The following is a 12,944-nucleotide window of genomic DNA, read 5'->3' as shown; positions in this document are numbered from 1 at the left end:
AGCATGCGGAATTAATAGTAATGAAACATTACTAATCCATGTAGTACTCAGTATAAAAAGGAGTTTAGAAAGCAAGGGGGTCCACTCTGAACCTCGTGACTCAATAGGAGGGTCTTCCTTACCCTTTGCGTCTCCAGTCTCTGTGTGAATCATTCTAACTCGATTCTAACTCAATTTTCCTTTGTATGTTTCTTCCACACAGCAATTAATAAGGTGAACCTTGCCATCAAACTTATTGAGCCTTGATAAACCACTGTTAAACTTTGTTAAATTCCATCAAATTTATTGAATTCTGTCAAATTCTTATTTTACCTCAATAAAACATATTGCTGCTTCTCTCTTTTGAGTGAGGTGCATTCCACTCATCCGTGACACAGGTGAAAATCTGCCTTTCCAGCAATGTGAAGAACTTTGTATTAGTAGTTACGTTTGCCTGTGTACATGGGCATGTGTATGAATGACTGTCCCTCATTGGAATGGCTCCACCCAGATAATGCCATTTTGCAGATCCTGTGGAAGTTGACTCCTCCACAGACTGAGGTTGGAAGAACTTGGGGTGAAAACTGCAACAGTCTGCATACCAGGCAAAGGTGTGTCTTTTGGCAAGTGATGACCAAGATCACCAACTTTTTTTGTCAGATAATTTTGGGGTTTGTGTGTTAAAACAGGTAGGCTGCTTGCCTAACTCTTCTTGTGCCTATTGAAGACTTTTCAGCACCAATGGACTCTGAGTTTTATCCCTGCCCTTTCAAGCACATAATTCTGTGTTTATATGTGATACAAATATTAGTCCATCATCAGAAAGGCAAGAAGGTAAGTCAGATTGAGACCAGCCTTATTTCTGGGGACTAGAGATATTCATGTGTTCTGCTTATTTTTAGCAGAAGATGGAGGGTAAATCTGAGCCAGCACGTTTTTCATTCAGTCTGTCCCTGGACACTAACAGATGGTGCTTCCTTGTGCCAAGCACTAATGCACTTTACATTGGCACTCACTGTCAAGACACAAAACCCGCCAAGTCCCTGCTAAATCTGCTGATGCCAGGAAAATTGATAATAAAGAGCTATCCAGGGACACAGTCCCAAGTTTTTCCTCTACCTCCAAAGCAGCACAGAAACTGTACCAGTGCAATGGTGTCAGCTGCTCTCCAGCTCGTGGCTATCAATGCAGCAAAGGAGGCTCCTGGACTGGGGAAAAAGGGGTCCTGAGGCCACGAACACAGTTATCTAGCTAAAGATGGAGGGAGATCCATCTGCTTCATGGGAACTAGCTGTGTGCTTAAAACTGGGCTTTGAGAACCGTGACAACTTGTGCCTTAATGCTCAAACATCTAAACTAATGACAATTAATATAAATATAAATCATTCTAAATATAAATATATATATGTATACATATCACCTGGCAGGGTGATTCCATTGTTTAGCACTCCTTAGTACCCCTTCAGCACTGAACATACTAAATTCAGTCTCACAGGTCTAATTCCTATGGCTACCAATCCTATGTATGATAAGGTCACCTACAAAAGAAAATTCCACAGACTTTTTTGAGGAGCTCACTCTGTTTTACAGGTCATTGTGTTTATTCTTTGAATACAAGCATCCAAAATTCTTGAGCTGTGAAATTCCTGTTCCTTTCCACCAGCTGCCTCAGTGCCCAAGCTTCTTTCTTGGATTGCTCGAAGCTTGGTATCCACATCTCTTGGAGAGAAGTCCAGCCAGGGTTTGAAGATGAGAACCAGAACGCCTTTGGTTTGGGGCAGCTCAGATGGTTAACCTGAGCCTTCCACCTCCGGGGCAGCCATCCCTGGCAATGGGAAGAAATAAAAGGGTTATTCAGGGACCCTGACAGACAGAGAAGAAAGGTGCTATGCCATTAGTAAACTATCAAAGCATGTCAGTGACATTTTCCTTCTCACTACAGGCCCTAGCCATGTCCCTGTGGATGTCAGAGGGGAAGCTCTCCCCAAAGTGCCCAGGACAAAGCCAGTCATGCTGACAAGAGCCAGAGACTCAGATCAGGTCTGGCTGCAAATGAGCAGCACCAGCCCACCCAAACTGAAATTCCAAGGCAAGGAATTCTGTTTTCATCATTATATTCTGTTTTCATCTTAAATATGCACACACTTAATGAGATTTTTTTAAGGAGAAAAAAAAAGCCATGAATCTGACCAGGAGAGCAAACTGGTCTTCACAGTCTTCTTGACTAGAGAGCCACAAAAGCATGGGGAAAGAAAATCTGTATCTAACCTATTCTATACCTTTCCATGGTTGTATTCCTAACTCAAAGAGAGCACATCTGTCCAGATATGCACCAGATTCAAACAGGAAAGCCTGGTTACATGTAATGCTTACCAGTTTGCATTCCCCATCACTTCAGCTCACCTTAGTAACTTCAAATGCTTTCTTCATCTCCCTTCTACTGGCTGGCCACATAGTGTACTGCTCAGACTGTGACCAGCTAAAATATGGCCTAATGGATACAGGAGAGCTGTAGGATACTAGAGCCATTGACCAGTTCCATTACTGGACACAAAAAGGGTTTTTTTGATTCATGCTGATAAGTGAGCTCGTGGAGAGTTTAAAAAATGGCTACTGACTCTTGGTACGTAAACCTTGAAACCTTAAAGGAATGTGGCAATTAAAATGAGTATCCACCAACTCAGAAATGTATGTGGTGAGAGTTTTCAGCTTCAGGCTAATTCCAAGTAATGCACTGTTTAATACAGCCAAATCCACCACAGCTAGTAACCTCAGGAGACTGAACAGCTCCTGGTGCCTTTGAAATGGCCTTCTGGTGTCACGGCTGGAACCCTTGCAAGACTGCTGGGCCCTCAGCGCTGGGCTTCCTGATAAGACAGCCATTTCTAGCTGGTCTCTATCAGCATAATTTCAAGAGGATTAGACTGGGAGGAACAGGTCCACTTCCTCTCACAAACGCACAACCTGGCTTGAACGTTGATGTTTCAATATTTAGCCATCAAATGTGGCCACAGACAATGGCATGTTGTCACTACAAGTTTGCATGTACCCACACATATGCAGATCCAGACAGTCATAGAGTATTTAAGTCAGGAGAGACCTCCAGCGATCATCTAGCCCAGCTCCCTCTTCTAAACAGGTCCAATCATACCTAATTGCACTGAGTTGAGTCTTAAAACACCTTCAAGGACAGAGATCCCACAACCTCTCTGGGCAACCTGTTTCCAAATGTTCCAGGTCACCTAAAGCAAGTTGGCAAGTTAGGCTACTTTCTGTAGCCTAATAAAAACCTCCTCCCTGAACAATTCAAGCCTTCTGCTGAAATGACCACCAGCTCAATGGTCAATGTGTATAAGCTCAAGCACTGCAGCAGTATGAGGAACACATGATCTGGCTGTGGACCTACACCTTCTGCTACCACCTTTTGACATGAGGATGCACAACCCAATGGCATTGCAATACCAGTGGTTGTAGGCTGGCCAGAAATCTGGTAATCAAACTTCCTGGGACAAATATGAGCCTAATGCCATTTTAAAGCCTCTCTGAGACACAAGGACAAAGTCACAAGTACCTTTTCTTTCCTTCTGATGTTTTCCCACACTCTGTTACACACCATGCACTCAAAGGTGTCAATGTAATTGTCCTGGGTGATATCTTGCACTCCCCACTTGCGTTCCTTCACCGCTGTAAGCAGCCTTGGATTGGAAATGTCCCCCTTCAGTTTCCATTGTAGGTAGGACTCATATTCTTGATCGTTTGTATCCAGTGTTTTGATATAGTGGGCCAGCTCCCGAGGGTGTGAAAAACTGGATACCAGGATTGCACTTTTGTTACTAGGAAGCCAGTCTACAATGCTGGGAGACCCAAAGTACACTGGTACCACTCCCAACTTCAGCGGCCGCCAGAGTTTTTCAGTGATGTAATCTTCACAGATAGCATTTTCAAAAGCAAGAATGAACTTGTACTGTGCCAGTATTTTATAGAAGTTCCCATCATCCATGGCAGTTGGATTTCTGAGATGCTGAGGAAGGTCTCTGTTATGCAGACATTCCCCATAAGAGTCTACTTCAATGTGGCACATCAGCTCACGCACATAGCTGTCCCGGTCAGAAGGAGGGTTGCAGTCAGACTGCACATATACAAGTGGTGCAAGCCTCTTCCTCAGGCTGTTCTTCATCTGCAGTGGGATCATGTACCTCAACGACTTCAGGACCTCTACACCCTCAAGGTACTGAGTGGTCAGCGGTAGGTGAGAATGGCGGCTAAAGGTTGCAGTGTGGTTGAATAAGGCGATGGTTGGTTCATGGAACAGTTTGTAGTTGTTTTTTGGCGACTCTTCATGGAAAAGGGCCCAATCATGATAGTCTTTACGAGGGAGGGGTAGGCTGTCTATACTGAAGTCAGTACCTAGATAAAAGCAAATAGTGTTTAGTCTGCCCCTATCTATCACGCCACACTAACTACAATGACACAGAAGTCTAGTTTTACTTTAATATCAGCCCTACAACCATTGCCTTTATGACATTATAAGGCAGTATTGCAAAGAGAGCAATTCATGCAAAGACAGAGGAGTGTTATGACAGATAAAATTGAATTTGGCAGCAGAAGAATCTAGAGAATGGCAATCAGTAGTTAATATTAGAAATGGTTTCCTTTCAGTTCATATTAGTTTAAAGGCCTCTCATTTCAAAGGCTCAACAGGAATTTTATATTTTAATGCACTGAAATGAGACTAGTAAGATGCTTAATAATCCCCCGGTTCTGTAAATAGGAGAACAGATGGTATTACCTCTGTCTATGATGTGAGGGAAATGATTACTGCAGGGCTCAGTTTGGTTCTAGTAGCAAAACAACAAAAAGGATGCTAAAATATTGCACAGGGTTAAGGAAAAAAATTACAAGAATGACTTCAAGTCTTGGAAAGACATTGTACCATAGAGACTTTGGAAGCCAATCTATTTAGTTTATCAAAGAGAGAATTAAGAGGTGATGTATCACAGCTGCCTACCAGATACATAAAGAAGTAGCATCTGGCAGAAGATGGATCCTCAAACTAATGCCAACGGTAGAAGAAGAACCATGTCTAAAATCTAAAAACAGACCACTGCAGCTGCTTGAGCCTCTCTACAAGGACAGGGAGCCTCCAGAACAACTCAGGAAAGCTGTGGTGGAAGCTTTAGGACAAACCTAGAAGCCTTTTCTCTAAGGCTGATCTCTGCAAAACTTAACTCAAAATACCAGCTCGTGAATCTGACCCTTGCTCTCCCTTCAGTACCGCTGTACTACACTCATATGACTAGCCTTACTGCAGATTAAATGCAAAGCTAATTAATCTGTGTCAAGATACCTGCTCACTGCCTTATAACTGTATCTATTTTTTACTTAAGTACAAGCACTGAATATACAAAACTTTTAACTGGTATTGTCAAGCAAGGGAGGTTCATAAGCTGAAACAAACAGTGAACAGCTGGTTTAGAAAACACCACAAATCCCTTCTCTTTGGACAAACTATTCTACCATCCCAGTTACACTCATAACTTTTCACTCACTGTTCTACCCTTGACCTCAAACAACTGATTGGAAAAAAGAGGGAGCTAGCAAAAGTCTAACACAGAAATTTTGACCTAAAAACTAATATATAAAGAAAGAAAAAAAAATGCCTAGTGGTCTTTGTGGCTGCACGAGCCTGCCAAGATGACTCCAAGGATGACCTTATAAAACCAACATAAGACTTCACTACTGCAGTGAAGATAGATGTTAGCTGCCAGTAACATAACAACCTCCTACAGAGCAAGATCCTTCAAGAGCATCAGGTAGGTTTTTTTAAGGCCACTAAGTATTTGACCTTCTGTTTTCCACTGAAGGGTGGTCCCAAGCTCTCAACACTAGAAGGATGAAGGGCTGTGTCACTCACTGAAAAATGCTCTTTGCTGCCTTTGGTTCTGATATGTTATAGTGATACAAGAAGGTGAGGAAAATTGAAAGTGAATCAAATTCTCACAGGGAAGCTTATAAGGCCTACCTGGTTTTGAAAACACTGTTCTAAGTGATGCCCAGCAGAGAAGCAGCAGTGCACACAGACAATAATGAAACGCTGTGGATTAAACCATACCACTTCAGCCCTGTCTCTCGCAAGGGTGCTCCCTCTTTAAGGTAGTATTGCAGGGAAGAGGGAAGGAAAATGCAGGAAAGAATGAGACAAGGAAAGGGATGAAAGAGAGACAAAAATGCAACATGTAAAACTTACTAAATAAGGAGTGATTTAGGCAAAGAGAAACTTAAAAAAAAATGCACTATAGATCAGAGCACATCAGAATGACTGATTCTAATATAACAATCAATGTCAGTCCAGCAAGGAGACAAAAAGCTTTTAAGGATTAAAGGGAAGATAACATCAACCTGCTCCCTACCCCGCGAGATGAAGGAAATAAAGGAGCTTATGAGGGGATAAAGAAAGCACAACAACACTACAATTACGAGCAATTTCAACTTGCAAACTATTAGTTAGGAAATCTTAGATATGTGGCAAAGTGCAGAAGAGAATGACAGATGCTGTCAGGAGAAGTTCTGCATCTTAGGAGACATCTTTCGTTCAGGATTCATACTCCAAGGACTCAACACTCCAGCGCAGAAAAGCTGGACATGCTCCTCCCTTAGAAACAACACCCCTGAGGCTCTGACAGCATGGCACCAGATCCAGCTCATGCTGACTCAGTTGCATTGGTAGCTCATGCTACACGTAAAACTCTTGTGAAGTATGTGACACTGAAAAGATGGAGTTGGGAATCCCTCCCAAAAAGAGAGACAAAATCTAGCAAGTGGATGCCATGTCTCACTTCCAAACAGGAGATGGTGGGACTTGACAAAGTCATCACCTACACCTAGGGGCTTCCCAGGCCAGGACAGTAAGTCAGGACAAGCTGCAGAAAAGCAGGTGTTCCTAGCAAAGCAGTTCTGCTGGAAAACATCTGTACCCCCTATTTTTGCACAGTATTTTTTCTAGGCTTTGGATCATTCTTCTCTTGACCTGCTTACTGACCAAGGGGAAAATTAATGCAGTTTCTTTGGAAGGTGAAACTGTGCCCTGATCCAACCTTAGCAGGGAAATGCAGATGTTCAAGTTTTCACTCAGCAGGCTGTTTAGAGGGAAATTCTGGAACACCAAAATCTGCCTTTTTGCAGGCCCATGGCTCAGTGCATCAAGGTCAGAGCATGTGTGAAGCTTTTCTGTATTGATGCAGCATTTTTTTTTGCCTTCAATACCATCTATGACCTTTGTCCCTGCAGGTATTAGTATTGTGAGATCATTTATTGTGGTTTAAAAATTAGTAATATTTTTGCATATTTTGACACTTGTCTTTACACAGTTCAGAGCCAGCATCACTAGAAAAAGAAAAAAACTACAGGGAGAGTCTTTTGCCCAGTATAGATAGTCTTTTAAAAATAAGTAAGTAAACCACATCCACAAGCCTGCTAAAAATTAACAGTAATAGTCTTCCCAATGCTGAAACAGACAAACAGAATTACTACCAGAGACCAAAACCACCAGACTACAGCTTTCATGAAATGCAAACCCAGCTTTCCTTGCCTTTAATTGGGTCAGCTTCTCATTCCTTTGCTGTTACTCCTTCGCTTTCATGCTTGACCACTATATTATTAACTGACAAAGCTGATCTACTTGGAGCTCTAAAAAGATTAGTGATGAGAAGTTTTTGGTTCACTGTTAACAACCAAGCTAAAGGCCCTTCTTTACTATATTTCCAGTTCACCTGTATCCTGACTGAGTGAATGGGATTCAGGACTCTCTTTTATTTTGTTTCCAGACAAAGGAGCTGAACCTACCAGTCACAGAAAAGCATTTGGCTTTATTTTTCCACCTAAAATTCACTTTTTCTCTTGAAAGCAATTGTGTGGGGAAAAAGAACAAAATAAAAAAAATAAGGCCTACTTTTAAAAGATGCATGTTTTGTGTTTTGTAGACTCACTTTACAGTACATGTAGTGGGAAGTTTCTGAGGCAGCAGAGCCAGAGCAGCTCAGAAGGTTGCACTAGCTGCTGCTCCCTGTGCAGAATCAATAGGTTTCTTTCACTGCTTTCCATTTACAGTCTCCTAGCAATCTCTTGGCACATGAGGCAGGGGAGTTGCACAGTTACCAGCGAGGGCATTATTTTAAGACAAAAGACATGCACAAGTGCAACAAAGACCTTGCAGAACCTCTGCTAGGGGTGACAAGCCAGAAGACTGGAAAAAGCTGGCTTGATCTCAGACTGACTTTTCATCACTTGGCAGCTTCGGGAAATGATCTTTTCTCCCATAAACAGGGAGCACATGTGATTGGAAAGCAGCATGAGACAAGGCAACAGTCATCCCACAGACGTGCACGGTCACTTTTCAGAGTATTTTTACAGAGAACGTGCATCTCTGGATCTCTGCTGATGGTATTCAGAACCAGGCAAAGTTTAGCACAATGAGCTGCATAAGTTTCCTGCTCTCAGTGATTGCCGCCTAGAATATTTAATCTCTAAAGGAAAATAGCTGGGCAGGAGGGAAAGTTACTCCCTTAAAAAGAAACAGATCCTTACCATAGAACAGAAATGCTCTCGTCATCTGATTGTGCTGGTAGGTCTTGTTGATAGTAAAGAAGCAAACATCCTCTCCACACTGACCCAATCTCCCTGTCTCTCCAGTCAGGGGAGACCACCAGAGCAGGATGGGGTAGTGATTTACATCAGACTCTGTCTTCAAGCTGCTGTGAAGTTCCTGCTTCTTAAACTGAAAAGCGTGTCTCTCCACAGGCTTTAATGGGCCACTGTGTAAACTGGAGATTACTGCCACCTTATTCTCTGAATTGCCCAGTTCAGTGATAACCTTCAGGGAAATAAACATACATATCACAGCGCATCACTGTCATTAGCCAGGACATCTGCTTGACAAATCAGAGTTTAAGCATCAAGCACTGTCTGCATGTGAAGTGTCTGTCAGTCAAAGTGGATGCATTTCACTGACTGCAGCCACCATCCAGGTGATCTTACGTCAGAACAGCAAAAACTTTAATTTGAATTTGTAAGGAGGAGGCAGGAAATACATTTCTGTACTGAGATATGACCACATCATGTGTGATTTAGCAACACAACTTCTGCTTTCTCCCTGGAAAAAGCACAAAACAGAGAACAGCCCTTCAGTAGCCAGGTTTCTTCTGGAAATTAGCTGTAAAAAAAAATATATTTTCATGTCTCTGTGTGGCCATCTGTACTCACCCCTATTAATTTTTACACCACTGACTGAATAAACCGGGTGCAGACAGGTCTTAAAGACAATGTAACTACAACTTCATGGCTAGGTAGAGGAGAAAAATCCCATCTGTATGCAGAGAAGTGAAAGACTTACCAGTATTAACCATCATTTACATATCTGAAACCCTATGAGGAACCTTAAAAACTCTCCACCCATAGGAGAAACCTCTAACACTGCCCACCATCAGCCATGAAGTCCCCAGAAAATCTGGGAGGGTTCTGGTGCCCATGAAGCCACCACTCTTTTCTACAGGTAGTACCTGCCATAAAAGTGTCCTGGGGCAGAGAAGTCTGTTGAGCGAAGTGACAGAAATGGTGCCAGCAGGTATTGCGCAGGATACATAGCTCCTGCTCTTAGCTTTAGTGGGGCAAAGACCTTCCTGCTACCGTGCAAATGGCTTTTTGTGCATGCACCTTCATAGTGCATAATGCCACCCCAGGAACAGCTGCAAAAATGACGGAGGAACTCAAACCCACCAGACAGCTTTGGCCACAGCACTTGCACTTGTCGGATGGCTCTGAAGGAGGATATTGGAAAGTGAGAGAGTGTTGTTTATATTAAGTTGTTTGAAGATATTTATCTTCCCTGATAGCTCTACTGCATGCATTCATTTTGCTGTTTGCTGTGTCATTCACTCTCACTGTGTAGCAAAATACACTGATTGTAGCTAGACTAAATAGGCTCTGTGCAACACGGGATACGGGGACAGCACGCACAGGAGGCTGTGCAAAGTGCAGCTGTACAGAAAAATACAGAAAACACTCCCGCATTGGCGAGTCAACAAGATACTAGCTGGGGAAAAGATTCGTATGTCTAATAGTTTGACAAGATATAACTGCAGCAATATAATTGAAGTACGTCTGTAACTACCTCATGTCCAGGTTACCTGCTTAGCTGTGGAGGTGCAGCAGAGTCACAAACCCTCCCAATAAATGTCCTAAAGACTTGCTAGCATTGCTCCTATGCTAGGGCAGCCATATCACCTTTGGATGCCTTGTTCAGGGGAACAGAACTGAAAGTGACCATTGAGTGTCAGTGACTGCCCCCAAGAAATGGCTCCAATTTGGAGTAGGCAGCTGGCCTGGGAGAGCTTCAGAGGTCCTCCTGCTGGCTCCACTCTGAGTTAACCAAGGTACCAGTCTGAACCAAAGCCTTAGTTCAGAGCACAGCCCAAGCAGAAAGACATCTCTGGGGCAGATCCTGGCCCTCTCATAACTGAAGTCTCCTACAGTCCCATGACTGCCAGCCAAGGCCAATTAAATTTGTCTAAAAGTTGTTCTCTTCCAATGAAAATCTAGGGTAACCTGCACCAGACACAAATTAATATGCCTCCACATTGATTTTTCTCTCATGCATTTTTTTACTGACCAGCTACTGGACTTCCCAATGCGAAGAATGGCCTCTGAGTCAGGACTGATGGACAGATTTCCATCACCACTTACTGATGTGCTCAGATTTCCATGGTCTGTCTGCCACATTAGTATGAAATGGGTCCAGCCTTGCCTCCCTGCCTAATAAGTTCAAACACATGAACAGAGGAGGCAATGCTGGATGGAGGCAACGCGACATGGTATGGTATGGTACACCACTCCCGAGAAACTCCTCCAGGAGCTGAGAAGCTATGCAAGAAAGGTGTTCTCTGTGTAATGTCACTTCTGGAGTCAGCTATTACCACCAGGCCAATGTTGCTGACAGAGTTTCTTTAAACACTCCTCTTAAAGCACAGACTTATAGGGAAAACGTCTGTCAATGCTCTCTCTCATCTGCCAGAATTGTGTCATACTTTGAGAGCGATCTCATGCATACCCCCCACCCTTGCCCCTGTACCTGGAGTGTCACCACAAGGAAAAAGGCAGCTGCAAAGCAGAAGCAAGATGCCCACAGTTTCTTCCTCCTCATCCTAATCATGCTGCACTGCTACACCTGCCAGAGCAGTTAGAGCTAGGCATCACGAAGGCCAGCTTGTCTAAAGTCTTCAGCCTTTGCTGCAGGGCTTTCCCACTCCATTCTTACTCCTCTTCATGGTGACCGCTGCTGAAAAAGGGTACAGCATCAATAAAGACCGCTCCTCAAGCTCAGTGGTTAGCTTGGTGTCTACCCATGGCTTTCTGTAGGTGCTAAAGCCACATCTTGAGCCAGGTATCCAGAAAGCAGTCTGCACAAAACAGCACCTACATGCACAGCCCCAGGTATCTACTCTCCCTCTGGTCATCCTGGACTTGGGCATCCTTTCTAAGCAGGGTCACACATCCTCTCATCCTTGTAGTCAGTGTAGAGAGATGCTGATGGGCCTGGCTCAGTCCTGTGTGGGAAGGGCAGCTCTTTTCCTGAGTTTCAGATGGCAAAATATGCTGCTTTTCAGCAGACTCATGAACAGGTGAGCGGTGACAGACTTTCCTTCCCGGGGCAAGCCCTGAAAATGCTCCTGGAAGAGGCACACAACTATCTGGCCGTGGGACTTACTACACTGCAGTCTTCTGGGACTTCTGTTCACCAGCATATCCAGCCCAATGCATAGAGAAAGTAACCATACAGCGCACACACACAAACGCTCTCTACACCTAAAAACATTTAAATTTAACAAGTTCCCCTTCCCCTGTAATCTATATCTGTGCCGGTCTGCCCCTCCTCAAATAACTCTTCCCCTTCCCCGGCGCTTTTTTTAGCTTTCACAGAGTCCTACTGTTTTGCTGGATGTTACTGTGTGAAAATCCCAACTCCTGACAACAGGAGTGGGTGCAAATTCCAGCTTCGTCTTAAAAACAAAACAAAAAAAAAGAGGATGGGAGAAAGAGACGACTTTATCTTTCAATGCAGAGGAGTAAAGTTTGAAAATGTGGGTATTCTGAAAGCTCAGAAAGCAGAAACACACCAAAAAATGTTTCATAAATTGCTGTTTTAAAACTCATCTCTTTCAGAGATGTGCCTCCTGTAATTTAGGCTGCTTTTCTATGAAAAGAAGGTGTATGTGATTGTATTGTCTCCATGTGCACGCACTTGCCAGCTTTTCCCCCGTCCTAATCCCACCCACATAGTTCCAAAAACCTGACAAAGAGGGATGGGTCCCAAAACCACTGCCTGGTGTAGTACTACCTCTGTGGTGCTGGCAGCTAGAGGCAAAAAAAAGATCCTGTTTCTGTTTCCACTGCAACAAGAGTTCATCCCTTCCCATCGACCATCAGAAAAGCCTCTTTAGTAAAACCGCACATGAAACCGTGCTGTGTGAGTTCTGCTCTGCATGGGACAGTTGCTTTGAAAGTTTTGTGTGGGCACAAAAGTGCATGGCTGCCAGCTGAGTACTGCCAAAATGGGGCACCAGGAGGGGAAAGGGCCGAATTCTGCCCACAACTGTGTTGGTGAAAATCTACTCAAGGCACACCCTGGAGCAGAACAGTATCTTTAATACCACACGTCTTACCCTGTGCAGGGCAAAAAGTAAGACTCTGATGACCCACTGAATGTCCCCCTACTCCCTGACTGCGTAAAAGAGTAGCAATTGTCCCATTTTGGGGTATTCTTCTAGAGGGGGAACTGCCCACACTATGGGTGTGCTGTACCAATTGCCCTAGGGTACTGCACTGGGTCATGACTTCTTTCTTGCATTTGCAGCGCCCAACACTCAGTACTTTTTCCCAGCGGTGCGGTGCGGTGCGGTGCGGTGCGGTGCGGT

The 12,944-nt window shown here is 43.8% G+C and overlaps 1 protein-coding gene across 2 annotated transcripts in view; it reads right to left on the bottom strand.

The window, feature by feature from the left end:
* Window positions 1-1,546: 1,546 nt before the first annotated feature.
* Window positions 1,547-12,944, bottom strand: part of FUT10 (fucosyltransferase 10) — a 21,116-nt gene continuing 9,718 nt past the window's right edge. Inside the window, exons 2-5 of one of the 2 annotated variants that reach the window (XM_019470846.1) lie at window positions 11,102-11,308; window positions 8,563-8,848; window positions 3,551-4,386; window positions 1,547-1,804 (exon numbers count right to left, since the gene is read on the bottom strand). In XM_019470846.1, coding sequence (XP_019326391.1) covers window positions 1,580-1,804; window positions 3,551-4,386; window positions 8,563-8,848; window positions 11,102-11,182 — 1,428 coding nt within the window. In that variant the 5' untranslated portion in view covers window positions 11,183-11,308 and the 3' untranslated portion in view covers window positions 1,547-1,579. The remainder of the gene's footprint in view (window positions 1,805-3,550; window positions 4,387-8,562; window positions 8,849-11,101; window positions 11,309-12,944) is intronic. The other variant, XM_009274657.2, reaches the window with a different exon arrangement.

This window comes from Aptenodytes forsteri, unplaced genomic scaffold (assembly GCF_000699145.1).
Source record: "Aptenodytes forsteri isolate BGI_AS27 unplaced genomic scaffold, ASM69914v1 Scaffold224, whole genome shotgun sequence".
Classification (NCBI taxonomy): Eukaryota; Metazoa; Chordata; class Aves; order Sphenisciformes; family Spheniscidae; genus Aptenodytes; species Aptenodytes forsteri.
Note: the sequence above shows the minus strand (reverse complement) of the source record. Positions and strands in the feature narration are given on the sequence as shown.